The 19,659-nt window shown below is 45.3% G+C and overlaps 1 protein-coding gene across 2 annotated transcripts in view; it reads left to right on the top strand.

The window, feature by feature from the left end:
* Positions 1-19,659, top strand: part of FAM120B (family with sequence similarity 120B) — a 95,570-nt gene that overhangs the window by 53,568 nt on the left and 22,343 nt on the right. For both annotated transcript variants that reach the window (XM_025382633.1, XM_025382634.1), the window contains one exon: positions 233-325. In XM_025382633.1, coding sequence (XP_025238418.1) covers positions 233-325 — 93 coding nt within the window. The remainder of the gene's footprint in view (positions 1-232; positions 326-19,659) is intronic.

Here is a 19,659-nt window from a genome sequence, read left to right as displayed (position 1 = left end):
ATGCGCCTGTTTGTGCACCTGTGCGTGCACATGCGTGCCCGTGTGTGTGTGCATGCCTGTGCACCTCTGTGTGCTTGTGTGCACATGTATGTGCCTGTGCGTGTGCCTGTACGTGCATGTGTGTGCGTGTTTGCACCTATACACACACTCATAGTTAGTAACTGAGATCAATTTGTAAGAAATGTTTAATTTTTCCTGTAGCCTAACACTGGCCTTTCTCTGTCCTTTTCAGGTGGACACTCTTTGCCTGGAGGATTTGCATGCGTTTATTGCGCAGGCCTTGTGCCTCCAAGGAAAATCCACCTCGCAGCTTGTAAATCTACAGGTACAGACATGACCGATTAGTTGTCACTGCCCGGAAGACAGCTGTGCAGTCTAGCCTTCTCTTCCCTGTTATAGTTGAAGTTTCATGGAAAAGATCAGGAAGGCATTTTAGGATCTTTTCGTGATGCAGTAGTTTGTCTCTTTAAGGGCTCTGGGATGAGCAGCCAGATGAGGTACTAACAGGCGCTGCCTCAATTCCAGTTTTGTGAAACTTGTTCTCAGTACTGCCTTGATAGTCTCATGATTGAAGAAAGCACTTATTAAACATAGTGTTTGGTTTGGTTTTTCGAGACGGAGTCTCCCCTGTCTCCCAGGCTAGAGTGCAGTGGCGTGAACTCAGCTCATGTGACCCCAGCCTCCTGAGTAGCTGGGATTACAGGCAGGCACCACCACACCCGGCTAATTTTTGTTTTTGTATTTTCAGTAGAAACGGGGTTTCACCATGTTGGCCAGACTGGTCTAGAACTCCTGACCTTCAGTGATGCATCTGCATCAGCCTCCCACAGTGCTGGGATTAAAATTGTGAGCTACTGTGCCCAGCCAAAACATACTTTTTTTAAAATGTGATTTTTTGGGGTTTGTGGTGGTTGTTGTTGTTTTTGAGATGGAGTCTTGCTCTGTTGCCCAGGCTGGAGTGCAGTGGTGCAGTCTTGGCTCACTGCAACCTCTGCCTCCTGGGTTCAAGCAATTCTCCTGCGTCAGCCTCCCAAGTAGCTGAGATTACAGGCGCCCGCCACCACACCCAGCTAATTTTTGTATTTTTAGTAGAGATGGGGTTTCACCCTGTTGGCCAGGCTGGTCTGGAACTCCTGACTAAAAAATGTATTTTGCTGGGATCTCTATTATGTGAGTTAAAGCATCCGTCTTTTAACTTCGTGGGTTTAATAGTCTGTAAATCTTCATCAACTCCATGTGCTGCGTGTGCGTTTTAAACTTTTGAACTTTAATAATTTAAGTTGTAAAAATCCCAGGAATAATTTGGAAGATCACTTAAAATGAGTCAACTTGACCATTTCCTACAGATTTGCAGCGCCCTCTTAGCCCTGGGACCCCGCCTCCACACCTGCCTGGGGAGTTTGTTGCATGAACCGTCCCTCCAGCTCTCTCTCTTCTCTACCTCCTTTCTCTAACTTCATTGTTTTCACTGGCTATGGTCGCTTGCTGAAAAACTCAGGTGTCTCTCATTTGGGGGAAAAAAATTCTCCTACAGCAAGGTTTCTATTCCCTCTATTTCCCTTCTCTGGCAGGCTCTGGGACGTGGCTGCATGCTGGTGATTTGTGCTGCATTTTCTCTTGTTCAGTCACTGAGAGAGATGCCTGCCCCTTCCATTGCATGAAGTCAATGAAGCAAAGGCTGAAAAATGCCCACTTCCATATCCAGGGGCCCTGAGTCTCCTCCACCTTCTCCGACCTCTCCTCCTTTGAGCCTGTGATGTCCCTTTCATTTATCTTTGTTCAGCAGCGCCTTTCACACCGTGGGTCTTGTTCTGAATCCACATGCCAAGTCACTGTCCCAGAGAGTCCTGGCCAGGTTGGTCTGGAGTGTGTTCTGAGAGGGACTCGTGGGCGAGAAGCCAGAGTATCCCACTTAGAGTTTTCAGTTTCCCTCCTCTCCTAGACTAACACCCTTTGAGAAAAGGGGCAGTGTTCTTGCTCCTCTTTATTTTCCAGTACCCAGCATCCTGCCAACATTGATTAACTTGATTAAATTAATACCTGCAATTTAAAAGTATGCATGAGCATTTGCTGAGACAGGCAGAGTCTCTCTGGTTCAGCAAAGTGACTGTGCAATACAAAGCAGGTGTCCAGACAAAGCCCCATCTTTGCAGAACCCCCTCTGGCACCTCTCTGGGGTTCCTACAGTTCTAGTCTCAAGAGCTCATGGGAGCACTTGGGACATGGGTGCCCGGGGGCCCTTCTGAGGCTGGTGCTGCTGAAACACAGATACTGGCATGCCTGTCCTTCCTCCCCACAATCATCCTCTTCAGATAACTGGTGGCGTTTTCATTTCTCACCTCTGTTACCTGGAAATGTTATGAGCTTGTAGATTACAATGGTGAGACCTACAGCTGGTGAAGCTAAAAGCCCTTTCGTACATATGCATGTAGATGACCATGGAATGATTTTCTGATGCGCTGGATTGGCTCCTGGGTTGAAAAGCAAAGCTAGGGCTCTGGAGTTTACAACATCAGAACGAGGGGAGGAGAGGATGGAGCAGAGTGCGGAAAAGGAGGGAGGAGAGGGTGTGGTGTGCCTGGGCACGTACTCCTGAAACCCCCAGTCAGGCTGAGCCCTAGGCCATCTCCTCTCCCCTGCAGCCCCCTCCTGGCACTTTACCCTTGTGGAATTGAATACGTATTTGTGTGTGTGTGAAGCTGGTCAGACTTTGAGCCCACTTGGATTTTCTGAGACCAGAATGTCGTAAACCAAGGCGAATGCGAGGTTTATGTCTGAACCCGGAGGACGAGGGTTCATGCTGGCTGTGGGAATTTCTCAAGATGGTGGGCAGAAAAGAGTCTGGGTTCATCTGCTGCTTGGTCTGCAGCGTTCCTTCTTGCCTTACTAGGGATGACATCTGTGGTCTATGTCATGCATTCTTGGCTGTTTGAAACAAAGTTGTGTCTTGGACTTCACCCTTTGGTTTTGGCCCTTATTCTCAAATAATGTCCACCTGAAGAAAGAGGTTGTAGGCAGTGCTTTTGATGATAGCAGATACTGAACCATGAAACCATGGAGGAGAGAATTACCAAGGAAAAAGGTCCAGATGTTTTCTGTTCATGAACTGGATATGTCCTTCTGAGGGAATTCAAATCAAAGAGTTGGCAAAACTGGGTGGTGGCAGTGGCAGAGTGGCTTGAGCACAGGGCCTCTGACACCGCCCCCCGCAAGGCTGCCTGGAGCAGGGCTCTGTTGGAATCATGGAAGGAACACACACCCTTTTTGAGCCTATCAGAATTGCAAAGCCTGGCCAGTTGGTGCAAGTGTTTATCCGCCTGCCATCACCATCGGGTGGGGTGGTCTGTAACAGACTCAGCAGGTGTTGGTAAAAGGACCCTTGACCAGAAACACAAAGGGGACAGAGCAGGAGCTCCTCACGATTATAACAGCAGTGAGCTGCTGCTTCTTGTTCTCAGTGGGAGAATGCTTGGAGCCTAAGTCTTGTATGGAAAAATAGATAAATAAGCAAAGTGTAGACTCAGTGGCATTCTATCATTTAGTGGCATGTTGCACATCCAGACTCTGCGGCTGTTGGGAGGTGGCACTAACTCGCTGTTCTTGGGAGTTAGATTCTGCTGCCTGAAAGATGAAAGGGGAGCAAAGACCTCCCCAGTTATCCTTGTGAGACGAGAGCTGGGAATCATGGGTGGTGAAAGCTGTTAGGTTCTGGCCAATTGCCTTGGCAGAGCCTCGCTGGCTCCTCGGAAAGAGTAGGAATCTCTCCATTGCATCGGGGAACAGGGGATGGCCGGGAAGGGGAATGGCAAGTGGGGAGGGGCAGGCAGCTGAGTCTACTTGGCTGGACCTGTGCTCTGAGGGGCAGGTGCCAGGGGCATGAGGGAGAGTGGCGTGTGGACGCACTGAATGGGGTGCCCCTGGTGGCCCACACCTGTCAGGGGCCAGTGTCACCCACAGGAGGGGAAGCGTCACTTGGGTGGTGGGGGGTGGAGTTGAGAGAGCTCAGGGCTCGCATGGTCTCTGGTGTGGGGTGAGTGGGAGTTGAGCAGAGCCAGCCACAAGGCTTAGAGGGTGAAAGACTAGGTGAATGCAGCTGTTGAGAAGAACACGTGACAGTTTCCAACAAATGAGTACTTTGTCGGCATGAGTACACAAAATGAGCAGTGTTGTGGGCCTTGATCTTCCCTTAGTCCTGTTGATTATGGCCTCAGGTCAGGACACACATACTCACCACCCTGCCCAGCCTCAGATAAGCTCACGTTATTTTTTAGATTTTTTTTTCTCCTTCTTGTTGCCATATTCATATTCAGGACTTTGATGAGAGAAGAATGAGGCAGAACATGCTCATTGCAGCTGAGCCCACACTGCTTTGATCCTTTTCTTCTCACCAGAAACAGTTCATTAACCTAGAATAAGTCACTTTTAAGCTTGTTTTAAATTGTGACAATTCTGATTTAAACAAATTTTTATTTTTAGGTTATAGAGAAGCTGTAAAACTCACCAGTAGAAGTTGAAAATAAAATAATTCTATGCCATTGAATCTCCAAATGATATTTTTATTTTGCTACAAATTAATGAAACTTTAAATGATAATGATACTCTCGCTTTATCAAAAGCTTCAACCAGGGATTACCAGACTATCATCCATAGGCCAATTCCGCCACCAGCATGTAGTGAGTCCTGTGAGCTAAGAATGGTGTTTGTTTCTAAATGGTTAGGAAAAAATCAAAAGAATCTTATTCCATGATGTGAAAATTACATGAAACGCACATTTCCGTGTCCAAAATGGTTGTCTTGGCACATAGCCATGCTCAGTCATTTACAGCTACCTTTGCCCTGCAACAGCAGAGTTGAACGGCTGCGAGGGACATCATATGGCCCCCAAAGCCAAAAGTGTTTCCATCTGGCTCTTTCCAGAAGAGCGTGCTGACCCTTGGCTGGAGCCAGCAGGTCAGTCCGCGGGGAGAGGTGGGATGGGGAGCCCCATTCTTTTGTCTCTGTGCCCCTCCTGCAGCCAGGTCTGCACGCACACACAGTGACAGTAATAACCCCATGCATGAATGTGGCAGGTTTTAAAGACATTAGAGGGCTTCGGTAGTTAGTTTTCATGTCATTCCTTTGAGGTAATTAAGTCCTATCTTATTCTTAGAAAAATTAAGATACAAAGAATTTTGTGTCTTGGCCTTGGTCCTTATAAAGGAGCTGAAGTGAGGATGTAAATTCGCTGACTCTTGGTTCCACCTCCACCTCATTCGCCTACACAAAGACCCTCGCCGTGATAAAACCTGGATTTGGGAGTCTTAGGGGTCAGGGGGTGGCTGACTCACATGGATCTCCTCACACCTGTTAGGATGCCTTACAAGCATCAAGTGCTTTTTTAAGATTAAGTAATGCTTTCAGTTGGCACATAATAATTGTGCATATTTATGGGGTACAGTGCAGTGTTTCAATATGCGTATATGTTGTGTGATTTAATTGTGAAGTGTCATGTTGCCTGTTGGTTCAGAGCACAGTGGTACCTTAGAGACAATCTAGTCAAGCACTTTTGCCTTACAGACCAGGATTTTAGGCTCAGATTAGGGGAACGGTTTTTTTGCTCCAGGTCAAGGTACTAGCGCATGTCCGAGCTGATCAAAAGGCCAGGGTTCCGAGTTCTACCAGGCACTGCCTTTACTTCCTGTCTTCTCACTAGACAGTGAGATATCTCTAAAGTGATAAGCAGGTATGCCTTGTGTCAAAAGCAGATTGAGAAACCTTCTCATAAAAGATCTTTACTCAGTGCTGCTCTTGGTGAATTCTCACTTTACGAATCAAGTATTTTCCTGTAGGCAGAATCAAAATGCTTTGGAGACATAATGAGATCAAGCTGCTAAAATGGCGCTTTACTGATTAAATCCCTAAGACAACCATGAAAATACAGGACTGTGTAATATGTTTTCAAGGAGATATTTATTAAACTGCTTTTACTTCCCTACACAAGTCCACAGAAGAAATACAATTTTTAAAGAAGGAAAATTGCTTTACTATTAGGCATTCAATAAAAATTTGGGGAATGAATGAATAGTAGATGTGCTAGTCAGTTTGGGCTGCCATAACAAAACACCACAGACTGGGTGGCCTAAAATCACAAACATTCCCTTCTCACTGTTTTGGAAACTTGATGTCCCAGATCGACGTGCCAGCAGCTCTGCTGTCTGGGGTGCTCCCTCCTGGCTTTCCGACAGCCGGTTTCTCACTGTGTCCTCACAGGGTGGAGAGCAGACAGCAGTCTCCTGAGGGCACTCACCCTCTTCCATAGGACCCCCTCCCCCGCCATGACCCAGTCAGCTCTCATAGGCCCCACCTCCAGATACCTTCCCATTGGGGATTTAGCCTTCAGCATAACAGTGAGATCACTTGGACTCAGGAAGGGGAACATCACACACCGGGGCCTATTGTGGGGACGGGGGAGGGGAAGGGATGGCATTGGGAGTTATACCTGATGTAAATGACGAGTTGATGGGTGCAGCACACCAACATGGCACATGTATACATATGTAACAAACCTGCACGTTGTGCACATGTACCCTAGAACTTAAAGTATTAAAAAAAAAAAAAGAATTGCTTAACATAAGAAAAAGAAAAAAAAGAAATTTTGAAAGGACATATTTGCCCATAGCAGTAGAAATAGGAATCTTGAAAGTTTTACTGGACTTTTCAAAGTGAAATGTAAACACAGAAGATGACTGATAGAGTCCCGCAACAGCTTAAATGAGATAAGATGGAAGTGAACAAAGCAAAATAAATTAGTATTTGTATTTTTTTCTCACTTTTATTCTCTCTTGTTCACATGGACTTTCCAATATTTATCCAGAATTTTCACAGGCAAGAAAGAAGAGAGGTTTGTGGCTGCATTTGAACCTAGGAATTGACTTTGAGAACTCAGATGCCTGGAACCAGCTGTGCAGCGTGTCTGCCTCCTGGACTTGGCAGCAGGGCCTCACTTTCACTGGCTTTGCCCATCATCCTCATAATTGTAGTAGGTGTCTCCTGCTGCAGAGCCTGGTCCGTGTCTGAGAAAATGTGATCTCTGTGAGGAATTCCGAGTCCAGTTTGGAGAGAGTGAAGAGGTCAGCTGGCAGGGTCTCTCGTGATAAAGGATCCAGGCGTTACTGCCAGCAGTGCTGGAGCGGGCCCTGGGGCTGAACCCACCACTGGATGTAGCCTGTGGCACTCCTTGGGTGACCTTTGCCTCAGCAAACTTAGGGTAGTTTTTTTTTTTCCTGCTCCCCTACCTGATTCCTAGATAGGAGATTCTCTTGTCCTGGAGAATCTTAAGAGAAGTATGTCTGTGTTCTTGGAATCAGGAGAGCTCGGTTACCTGGGGGTGGAAACTGAGTCTTTTCTAATTTCCATGGAACCTTTGCACCTCGTAGGTGCTCAGTAATGGTCAGTTTGCTGAATGTATCTGTAAATCTTATACTTAGAGTTTATGCTTTAATGCTGGTAGATGTGTTTTGTCTGCATGAATAAGAATCTTTCACATGTAACTTATTTTTCTACAGCGGAAACAAATCTTAGGATGTAATTTCAATTTTACCAAAAATGTACCTTTTTTGAATATAGCAATGTAATTTCTCTTTTAAACCTGTTCTGTGAGTTGGCAGAGATTTATCACAGAGGCATTGCAGAGGTGAGACCGGGAGACTCTCAGCTGCCCTTGAGCTGTCCTGACCCTGCTCTCTGCACCTCACAGACTTCCCCAGCGGGCGGCCCTCAGGCCCTGTGTCCTCCTGACCCTGCTCTCTGCACCTCACAGACTTCCGCAGCGAGTGGCCCTCAGGCCCTGTGTCCTCCTGCTGCCACATGCACTAGGCCAGTGGCACCTTAGGGGGCCCTTGCTGCCCAGACACTCCATGCAGACCTTTCTTTTCTGAGATGCAGCTACTTCCCCGAGCTCTATGTGGAGGGCAGGGAAAGTGATAGTCTGCTCTAAGATGCACCAGCCACCTGAGGGTCCATCACCCTCCCTCTGGGGGGGCAAGGCAGAGGACCCCGTTTCTGTAGGGCTCCCAGTTTCTCTGTGCCCCTGGCTTCCTCTCCTTCTTCCCTGGTTCCAGGAGCGCTGTCCAGTCCTGCTCTGGCAGATCTGAGTTCTTTGAAGTTCTTCTGGGGGTTAAACCTAAACTCAGAAGCCAGAACTCGGTAATATTACCCTCTCCAGTTAGCTGTCAGATCCTGTACCCGTCATTGTGGGATGTCCTAAATGACTAAAGAGGGTGGGGCAAGGCAGTAAAGGAGAAGAACAGAGGAACTGCAGTCAGTAGTTCAGATAGTACCTCACTGCATTTCTCAGGAAGATTCGCCTTCTGACACCTTTAAGGACTTGTTTTCGTTAACATTCTGTTAAACTTGGTTTCTTCCTGCAGCTTTACATTTATAAATACAGCTATTCATATTCATCATCATGCTGAGGTCTCAGGATGGTTGTGCATCTCTCACAGGTGGAGATGCTGCAGTAGAGTTTGTAGCACTTAGCCCTGTGTGCAGGTGGGAGTGAACACTGAGCCACCACATCAAGCAAGAAATAGTGTATATGTATCTCAGTACGGGTGGATGGATAGACAGACGTTATTTAGACAAAGTCACACAAACTATACAATTCACCCATTTAAGGTGTACAATTTAATGGCTTTTAGTGCATTCACAGAGTTGTTGTTCAGCCACAATCAATTTTAGAACTTTTTTGTCACCTCAGAAAGAAACCTCTACCTCTTATGCAGTCTCCCTCCCCCCAGCCCCAGCCCCACACTCCTCAGCCCCTGTTTACCACGCATCCATTTTCCGCCTCTGTATATTTCTTTGTCCCGGACATTTCATAAACATGGCATCGCACAGTTTGTGGCCTTTCGTGTCTGGCGTCATTCACTGAGCACCGTGTTTCCCAGGTTCTCAATGGCTGAGGGTTGTGTGAATGGACGATGTTTTGTTTGTCCATCATCAACTGAGAAACAGTTGGTAGTTTCACTTTTTGGTCCCGTGAATAACACTGCTATGAACATTTCTTTACAAGTGTTTGTGTGGACCTGCTTAGCAATTTCCTTAAATATGTGGAATGACATCCCCTCAGATGTTAGTAACTAAAACTTTTCTGTTTTTTTGATATGTACCTTTTGCCATGATAAGAAGCTATCATTGAATTCAAGAGTTTCAAGAATTGTGTGTAAAAAACATTTGGAATAAAAACCTCCACCTTAAGATGCAAAAGGGAAAAAAGGAAATTCTCCGGAAAGATTAATTGAAAAAGAAGAAAGCAAAAAGCACCTCACAATCAGCACTTGTCAAATGAGGCCTGGTGGTCAGACCCCCCTCTGTGTGCCTAGCTCGTGAGTCTTCAGGAGTCAGGCCTTGAAGGGTGTCCGCCATTCGTTCCGGGACAGGAAGGGAGAGATGATTGGCCAGGAGGCTGCAGCTGCAGCTCGCGAGAGCAGCGCCTGGCGCCAGCTGCCACCCTCAGGCTTGGAGCAGAGAAGAGATGGAAACCAAATAACTGAGGCGGGTCAGGACCTTCACGCACATTTTTCAAGAAATTCATCTTTTCTTAATGTTTTCCTTGTGTTAAGTGAGTCAGGAAATTGAAAAATAGAAAAAATAAGCGTGAAGGTAGGTAGTTGACTCTCAGATTTATTCAGTTATTTTTAAGGAGTTTATCCTACTAATATGAGTAAAATAAATTTTTTATTAGGAATTATGAGAGCTTATTTTCTATCGAGACATACAGTGTCTTGTTTCAGCCATTTGATAAGAGCGTGGTTCATGCGGTCTGAGTAATTTGTTTACTCTCAGTTTTAATTAAACTTTTTTAAAGAATGATTTTTTTATACTCGATTTAGTCTTAAAAGCTAAGAAAGCCTCAATTCAGGTACTGCTTATATACGTTATTTTAATTATATTAATGTTAAAAGAGTGATTAAATCTTTATTAGGAGTCACTGAGATTAGTATTTCAGAGACATCTAGTGAAAGTGGTTTGACGAATGTAAAATACTCCAAGATGATGGTAGTATCTACAGGGGCGGGACGGTGGGATTTCAGTTCAGCCTTGCCTGGCTGTGCTTCTGGTCTCTTCCCCTCTGTGATTCTTTGAATGTGAGCGCGTTCTTAGAAGAGAAGATAGTCTAATTTTATGAACTGACAGTTGTAACTCAGAGCCATGCTGTTTCCTTAGGTGAATACTGTGTGGGCTTTAGGCAGCTGTCGGATACAACACGGGAATCTCAGATGAATGCAGTTGTGAACTGCGGTGCTGCTGGGTTGGTGGGTTCTGCCCTCATGGAGCATCTCTAACAACATGGGAGGTTTGGGCTCCTCCGGCCCCGGCTCAGGGAGGCTGAGGAGTAGCCGGACATGAGTAGAAGCTGGACGGGCTCTCGCTGTGCGTTGTGCCACCAGAATGCCGGACCGTCGAGGTTTCGGGAAAAGACATCGTTATGAGTTATTCTGTAAGACTGCCCACTACAATCGGAAGGCTTCCAGCGAAGAGAAAGAATCTTAGTTATAAAATCAAACTAGGCCTTTTGGACCAAAGAAAACCAGTTTATTTTTACTGTTTTCTTTACTAATAAATAACAATGTGTTCATAATGTTTTCCCTCTGTTTAGATTTCCACCAGCTTGTAGGACAAGGGCCCTGATGAAGCAGTGTCTGAAACTTAAAATAGCAGTTTTGTTCATACAAGTATCATTTTACATAACTGCCCATAAACCCTAGTAAATGAACCTTCCTTAGCATATAAACACAAAAAACGGTGAGCTGTTTACTGTTAAATATTTACTGTCAGGCTTTAGGAACTTTAAGAACTGGTTTTTCCAGTTTCCTGGTTCCCATCGGATGCCCTGGGACCCTGGACTCCATGGCCTTAGCCGGAAGAGCTCAGCTGTCTTTGTCTTTTATTCCAGAGCACCTTAAAGCCTATTTCCAAAATATAGGCTGCTTTTATTTACGAATTTTATTCGTTGGGTTGGACAAGCCAAAGGCCATACCTTTCAGTCATATTGAAGTGGTGATGTGGGCCTTAGACCTGCGGCCACCCTCTGTCACGCTGACGTGGGCTCCCAGGATGTTCCCTAAATTCCAGAGTTCCTTAGGGAAGGAGAGTCGCCAGGTGACTTTCTCTGTTGCTGAAAAGATAACCTCAGATCCTCAGATTTTACTCCTGCAGCCTGTGAAAATGTTCTGTCTCCCCATGTAACCGCAGTTAGCTTAAATTAGCCGTTTTTTCTGTGTGATTAGTAATTTGGAAGTCGGTCTTTGTTTCCAGGCTTTTCACAAGTCCCAAGGCTACAGCACAGTGTTTTTATGGACCTCTTCACGGAAATGTGCTGAGAAGAGGTGTAATTTACTTTACAAAACTTACGTTACAATTAGAAAAGTAAAGTACAAGGCAAACAGGCCTGAGAAACACTTTTAAAGTATATTCTGGGAAATGAGAATGTTGCAATGAACACACTTTTAAAGTAGTGTCTTCTCTCTCCCCGACCTCCAGAAACACCAGGAAAGATCATAGGTGTGCTTGTTGGTCCGGAAAAGATCATGGGTGTGCTTGTTGGTCCGGAAAAGATCATAGGCGCGCTTGTTGGTCCGGGAAAGATCATAGGCGTGCTTGTTGGTCCGGGAAAGATCATAGGCGCGCTTGTTGGTCCGGAAAAGATCATAGGTGCGCTTGTTGGTCCGGGAAAGATCATAGGTGTGCTTGTTGGTCCGGGAAAGATCATAGGTGTGTTTGTTGATGCTGGATGTAAATGCCCAGGTACCAAATCAACGGAATATGCAAACCCAGCATCCCAGAGTCCCCTGCACCCACACAGTGCTGCTACCATGCCAGATCATTCCTCAGTTCTACCTGGATTTGTTACCCTCACTTCTTAGAGTAGCGGGCAAAAGAAAGCCTCACTGAGGAAACAATGTCTATAAAAAGCATCTTGGGTTAAACTTTCACTCTGGTGCTGACACCGCTCCGCACAGTAGGTGCTCTGACTCGGCAAGAGCGCATCTCAGGTTGTGTCATCCTGGCTCCTCACCCTTCAAACCCTCCACTGGTGGTTTTGCCCATTTTGGATTTGATCATATGTGTAATTCTTTGAGGCAGAGAAATAAAGCAGGTAAATTATATGTAAATTGTGAAATGGGAACATGGCACGTTTGGTTGACTTTTAGCTTGAATGGGCCTGACAGAAGTAGGTGTATTTAGGAAGAACAGGGTGAACTGGCATGGCCCCAGCAGGTTCCGTTTCAGCCGTTTACTCTCCCCGAGATGAGATCTCATTTCTTCTTGATGCTCTTGCACCAGGAATTGGCGAGTTCTTGCTTGGAACAGAATTGTTTAATGTTTATTGTTGACTTGTTGAGGCTTTTTTTCACTGAAAAAATGACCCACACGTAACACTTGTTCAGAGCACATCCTAACTGCTGAGAATGAACACGTCTGTCATTTAGGCCTGGTTATTTTCAAGAGCAAACTTTTCAGTTTTCAGTTTGGGAAATAATCACCTGTCTTCTTCCCTTCACTCAGTGTTAGTGCAATGAATGGAGCATTGTTGGTTGAGTGTCTGACCCAGGATGGCATCTGTTAGATGAACTGGTGATGTCACTTTACATTCCTAAGGAATATTCACCTGTCCTTGCTGCGGCGTGTCATAGCAGCTTTACCTGTGAAGGGCCTTCAGAGCACATCAGTAGATGATAGTTTGATGTCATCTGTCTTTATTTCCGTTATACTTTAATTTCTTGAGGATAGGACTTCCACATTTGCACCTGGTTCAGTAGTTGTTAGCTGTTGGTGACTGAACCGAACCAAATCCAGTTCTTCATTGCACAGATGAGATCGCCACAGCCCACCCAAGTGGCATCACCTGCTTTCAGCCCCTTGGCCAGGTGGTGAGAGAGCTGAGGCTTCCAGTTCAGGGCTCCCTCTGCTGTAACTCAGGGATGGTCCCTAAGCTGGTGGTTAAAGTGTTCATACAAAGTAGGTCCAATCTGTGGTTGTTGCTGTAATCAGTGTGTCAGCACAGAGTTCCGCAATTTCAGTATCTTTCTAAATAACCCACTGTGGAATGTTTGTAATCACACAGCACGTAGGCAGCAGGGCTCACAAAGCAAAGGCCTTGTGAACTCCATTCCTTCAGGGTGGAAACGGATTGTTGGCAAAACATAGTTCTCAGGTTATCTGTTCCTAACGGCAAACTCTCAGGTCAGGGTAGGCTTATTGTGGTTTGCTTTTGCCTACAAAGGACGTATGTTGAGTAAGAGTCTTGGCCTGTTACACAGTAAGTCAATAATTGTGTCCTTGCAAATAAGCATTGTGTTCTCGAATGGAATCAGCATATTTCCTTATACAGACACTTCCGCTCGTGCATTCATTGAGCAGCCTCAGTTGGTAGAGAATCATGTTCAGATACTTAATCAGCAAACTCATTTAGTCAGTAGAAATTTGAATTCCTGTGATGTGCCAGATTTGTGAGGAGGGGTACAGAGAAGGTACGGCAAGGAGGCCTTCAAAGAGCTCAGAGTCCTGAGAAAGTAAGTGCAGCGGCAAGAACTGCACAGGAGACACACAGGGCACAGGGCACAGTGGATGTAGGGATGAGGGATGCCCCTGTCTGGGCCTGGAAGGTGTCTCAGAGACTCCAAGGAGGAAATGACTCCTGGACTAGATCTGTAAAGGTGGGCAGGATTTAATGAGTCAGAGGTAAGAACAAGGGAAAGAGTGGGGACTGTTTCTGAAGAGAGAGCAAAGAAGTTCCCTGGGGTGTTTGGGAGCCGCAGACGGGTGGCCCTAAAAAGGCCAGTGAGGAGCCTTGCCCAGATACACGGGGAACTGTAACAAATTAACTGGGACGGCAGAACTGGAGGTGGAGGTGAAGACAGAGATGGCAGGTCACGTTCAGGAAGTGAAATTGCTGGGCCCTCATCGTGATTACAGCATGAGATGAGGAGGAGGCCCTAGTGTGGTTACTGTTTCTCTAGTTTGGGTCTCTGGGGTAGGTTAACAGACAAGGGGAGGAGGTGATGAAGTCAGCTTTGTGAGGACTGTGTATGGGATCTGTTTCCAGACAGCTGGATGTGCAAGTGTGAAGCTTGGAAGAGAGTTTGGCATTGAAGATTTGGGAAGCATAAGACATGTCTTTGTAAATAGATGAGAATGAGGTTCAGTTGAGAGATGTACGTGTAGTGTGATAAGGACAGTAAGCCAAGGGGAATAACACCCTTGTTTAAGGACCAGCAGAAAGACAGTGAACACAGAGATCAGAGTGTGGAGGAGGAAGACAGGGGTGGGCGGGGGGGTGTCAGAGGAATGGTAGAGCAGAGAGTGCTGGCATGTGGGGGCGACCACGTGCAGCAGGGCAGTACGCCAGAAAAGACTGGTCAGTACGCATTGGGCCTGAGCCTTGGTCACTGCTCACCTTGTTGAGAACAATTCCAGGAGATTGGAGGAGTGGAGGCTGGTTGGAGTGGTTTGGTACAGGGATGAGTGGTGAGGCAGGAGAGACAGTGAGATCATCTTTTGAGGCGTTTGAATGTGAACTGAAAATCTGGACTCTAGCCAGATGTGAACATGGAGAGGATGGAGAAGCGGCCACTTGGTAAGAAATAGAAATCTGAGTGCTTGGCACAGGGGTTTGGGTAACCCCCTAGAGAAAAGGAGGAAGTGCCTGTTTCTGCGTAGAGCAAGTGCAGAATGCCACTTTGTGCTGTGCACACGTCCCTAAACCCAGATGCCTGGGAGAGCCCTGGCTCACGCTGCCCTGTGCTGTGCGCGCCTCCCTAATCCCAGATGCCTGGGAGAGCACCGGCTCACGCTGTCCTGTGCTGTGGGCGTCCCTAAACCCAGATGCCTGGGAGAGCACTGGCTCATGCTGCCCTGTGCTGTGTGCGTGTCCCTAGTCCCAGATGCCTGGGAGAGCACCATTCATTCTGGATGGCAGAGAAACCCTTAGAATAGAGCAGTTAACTGAAGAAGTTGAAAACAAAAGGGAAATGTTTATGTTTTGAGAGATGAGTTTATCAACACAGTCAGCCCTTTCAGGCTGTGACCTTTTTACCAGCTTAATGTTTTTTTCTTGGTTTACAGTTTATATTTAATACCTGATAGAGTTGCCATAAAATGCTCATTTCTGTCTGTGGAGTTTTCCTTGATTCATACACTCTACAGACTTCCATCAGAGATCACAGCCCAGGTGTTGAAAGAACGCTCCTGCCATTTATTTATCTCTTAATCTTTACCATACCCAGAGTAGCTGTGGCACATCTTACGTAAGTTTTCTTTCTATAGGGATTCTTTAACCCCCAGCAGTTTCTAAGAGTAGCATGAGACTTGAGAGCCCAGACCTTTGGTTTGGACTTGACCTGTGGACGCCTGACACACACCCTGCCACCCGCTAGGAGAATGTGTAACTCAGAGTCCTCTTCATCACCCCTCCCTGAGGACTTGTTCCCGTTCATGTCCCACAGTAAAGTTTCTTGTCGGTTTATTCCGTTTGTTTAAAACAATAAAAAAAGGACGTTGAGCGCCTATTCTATGCCATGCTCTGTGAAGAGAATGGGATATCAGTGAGCGACGCCTGCCCTTTTCGGATCTGTAGCCTAGCGGGGGAAAGAGACAGGAAGCAGGAAGCAGAACCACATCCTACTGGGGGAAATGGACCGGAAGCAGGAAGCAGAACCAGGAAGCATTGGCGTGGACGGGCCTGCAAAGGGCCAGCCAGCACCCTGGAATGTAGAGAGGCAGAGCTGAGCCCTGAGCTTCCGGGTATGGGCAGGGTGGGCTGCACCTTTATTTGACCACTTTAAAAAGGGGCTATTTGAGCTAAGACTTGAAAAAATAAGAGAATTAACTATTCAGCTTTCTGGGAGAAGAGCGTACTAAGTAGATGGCCAGTGCCGGGGTGGGGGTGTGCCTGTGTCGGGCAAATCAGGAGGAACAAGGGACGGGGCCAGAGCCATGGGCCCAGGCAGCCTGGTGAGGGGTTTCTCCTTGCTCAAGACTTGGAACGAAGGAATGACATGACCCAGCTCACTTTTTGAATCAACCTGCTGGCTCTGTTAAAACTAGGCTGTAGTGCAGGGGTCCTTCAGTGGGGATCTGTGGTCTGAAACAGGAAAAAATATACTTGTGTTTTCACTAACTTCTAACTGAAATTTATCATGTCCTTTATGATATAGTCAACAGCACCTGTGGTTTTGTTACCAATAGAAATCAGATATTTTCATTACAGTTGGAGAAGTCCTCATATATTGTTTACTGTCATCATTTTCTCAAAACTATGGTTATTAGGCCCACTGCTGGGTCTTATGTACAGTTTTTACAGGTTGAGTACTTCTCAGCCAAAGTGCTTGGGACCAGAAGTGTTTCAGATTTCTGAATATTTCATTATACTTACCACTTGAGCATTTATAATCCAAAGACCTGAAATCTAAAATGCTCCCATGAGTATTTTCTTTCAGTGTCATGTCGGTGCTCAAAAAGCTTTGGATTTGGCAGTATTTTAGATTCTGTATTTTCAGAATAGAGATGCTCAACCTATATAAAAAGGGGGCTAAATTACTGTATCTTACATTTGATTTTTATATTATTTTGAAAACTGTCTCATAATTAATTTATAAATCTTTGTATTTTATTATACACATTAACTGCTGATCTAAGAAAGTGTTCATAGGCTTCATGAGACTACCAGAAAGATTCACAATACAAAAGGGATTTTGTTTGTTTGTTTTTTCCCAAATTAACCTGTGCGTCATCTTCCATAATTACCTTTTGTGTATGTGTATGTGGTAAAAGCACCTAAAATCTACTCTCTAGGCAGATTTTCGGTGTACAGTAGAGTGTCATGACCTCTAGTCCTCATGCTGTGCATTAGATCTCTCCAGACCCATTCATCCTGTGTAACCGCAGCTCTGTGTCCTTGGACTCACCTCTTCCCATTTCCTCCCTCACCCAGGAACTCCCGTTCTGCTCGGTTTGTTTGTATTTGGCGTTTTTTAGATTCCACATGCAGGTGAGATTGTGCAGTATTTGTCTGACTTTGCCTGACTTCACTTCACATAAAGTTCTGCACTTCCATCCATGTCGTCACGTGACAGGATTTCTTTTCTTTTCTTTTTTTAATAGCTGAACAGTATTCCATTCTGTATATGTACTGTTTTCTGTATCCATTCATCGGTTGATAGATGCTTAGGTTGGTTATGAGCTTTGGCTGTTGTATAGAGTGCTGCAGGAAACATGGGGTGCAGGTATCTCATCAACATACTGATTTCAGTTGCTTTGGATCTATACGTAGAAGTGAGATTGCTGGGTTGTATAGTAGTTCTAATTTTAGGCTTTGGAGGAACCTCCATACTGTTTTCTATAATGACTGTGCCAATTTACATGCCCACCAACAGTGTAGAAGGGTTCCCCTTTCTCCACGTCCTCACCAGCACTTATTTCTTGTCTTTTTTGACGATAGCCCTCCGAACACGTGGTGAGGTGGTTTCACACTGTGGGTTTGATTTGCATCTCCACGGTGATTAGTGTTGGACACCTTTGCATATGCCTGCTGACCATTTGTGTATTGCCTGTAGAGAAATGTCTGTTCATGTTCTTTGCCCGTGTTTTAATTGGGTGGTTTTTTGCTGTCGAGTTGTATGAGTTCCTTACATATTTTGGATGTTAGCCCCTTAATAGATACATGGTTTGCAAATATTTTCTCCAAGTCCATAGACTGCCTTTTCATTTACTTCATTGGTCCCTTTGCTGTTCAGAAGCTTTGCTATGTGAGGTAGTCCCACTTGTTTATTTTTGCTTTTCTTGCCTGAGCCTTGGGGTGTCATACTCCAAAAATGAGCTATAGAGAGAAACAATTTTTTTGGACTCACTTTCTGGCTGAAGACAAATAGAAAAGCTAGCACAACATTTTTAAATAAAGCTATTTGAAGGTGTCAGTGAACCGAAAAGGTTATAAAAAAGTGCCATGTCAAGATCCTGTAGAAGACAGAGATCAAGGGGGGTCAGCTTGTCGTTAGAAGCCACTTACGCTCTGATGTGTTTGCCTGTCGAGAAGTAAGAAAACACGAATTAGTACTATTAGGGATAAGGCAGGGGGTATTACTATAGACCCTTCTGAGAAGAAAGGGAAGCACTGCAAACAACTCTACACACATGCCTTCAACAACTTAGATATAGGGGCAAATCTCTGAAAAGCACAGGTGGCCACAACCCCCAATACCAAACAGGTTCTTTAAAGAACTCCATAACTGTTAAAGAAATTGAATCCACAGTTTGCAAACTCCCCCCAAAAGATGTCTCTAGCCCAGAAGTGTCACTCGGTAATTTACCACATGTTTAAAGAAGAATTAATGGCAGTTCTACAGTCTTCCAGAAAATACAAGAAGATAGACTACTCCCCAGTGAGGCCAGTATTACCCTGACACCCAAACCAGACAGAAAAAAAAAAATAGTGCAAAACGGAAAACTACAGGCCATTATCCCTTATGAACATAGATACAAAAATCTTTAACAAAATATGAGTGAATCAAATCCAGCAATTAATTATACACTATGACCAAGTAGATTCTTTATTCCAGGACTATGTGGCTGGTTTAGTACTTAAAACTCAGTCAGTGAAACCTCCATATTAATAGGTTAAGGAAGAAAAGTCACATGATTATATAGATCATTCAGAGAAAGGATTCGACAAAATTCACTGCCCATTCATGGTAAAAAAAACTTTCAGAAAAATGATAATGGAGGAGGTCTCTCTCAACTTGATAAAGAACATCTACAAAAGTCCCTACAGCCAATGTAACATATAATAGTAAAAGACTAATTGCTTTTCCCCAATATCAGGGATATTAGGGACAGGGATGTCTGCCCTCACCACTCTTATTCAATATAGTGCTGGAAGTTCTGGCTAGCGCAGTGAGGACAGAAAAGGAAATAAAAAGCATGCAGACAAAAAGAAGGAAACAAAACTGTCTCTATTTGCAAATGACATGATTCTCCAAATAAAAAATTCCAAGGAATCTACAAAAAAACTAGAGCTAGGTCAGGTGTGGTGGCTCAAGCCTGTAATCCCAGCACTTTGGGAGGCTGAGGTAAGAGGATTACCTAAACAAAGAAGTTCAAGACCAGCCTGGGCAACGTAGTGAGACCCCCAGCTCTACAAAAAATTGAAAAAGTAGCTGGATGTGTTCGCTAGTTAGGGAGCTGAGGTGGGAGGGATTGTTTGAGCCGGAGAGGCCAAGGCTCTAGTGATTCATGATCACACCACCATACTCCAGCCTGGGCAACAGAGTGAGATCCCGTCTCTACTAAAAAATACAAAAAATTAGCCGGGCGTGGTGGCAGGTGCCTGTGGTCCCAGCTACTCGGGAGGCTGAGTCAGGAGAATGGCGTGAACCTGGGAGGTGGAGCTTGCAGTGAGCCAAGACCGCGCCACTGCACTCCTGCCTGGGCAACAGAGTGAGACCCTGTCTTTCAAAAAAAAAAAAAAAAAGAAAAAACCAGAGCTAGTGAGAGTTCAGCAAGGCCTCAAGCTACAAGACATACATACCAAGCATCACCTGCATTTCTATATACTATTAATGAACATACGGAAACCTAAATGTAAAAGATAGTACCACTTAACAATTGTTTCACAAAAAT

Source organism: Theropithecus gelada, chromosome 4, assembly GCF_003255815.1.
Source record: "Theropithecus gelada isolate Dixy chromosome 4, Tgel_1.0, whole genome shotgun sequence".
NCBI classification, from domain to species: domain Eukaryota; kingdom Metazoa; phylum Chordata; class Mammalia; order Primates; family Cercopithecidae; genus Theropithecus; species Theropithecus gelada.
Note: the sequence above shows the minus strand (reverse complement) of the source record. Positions and strands in the feature narration are given on the sequence as shown.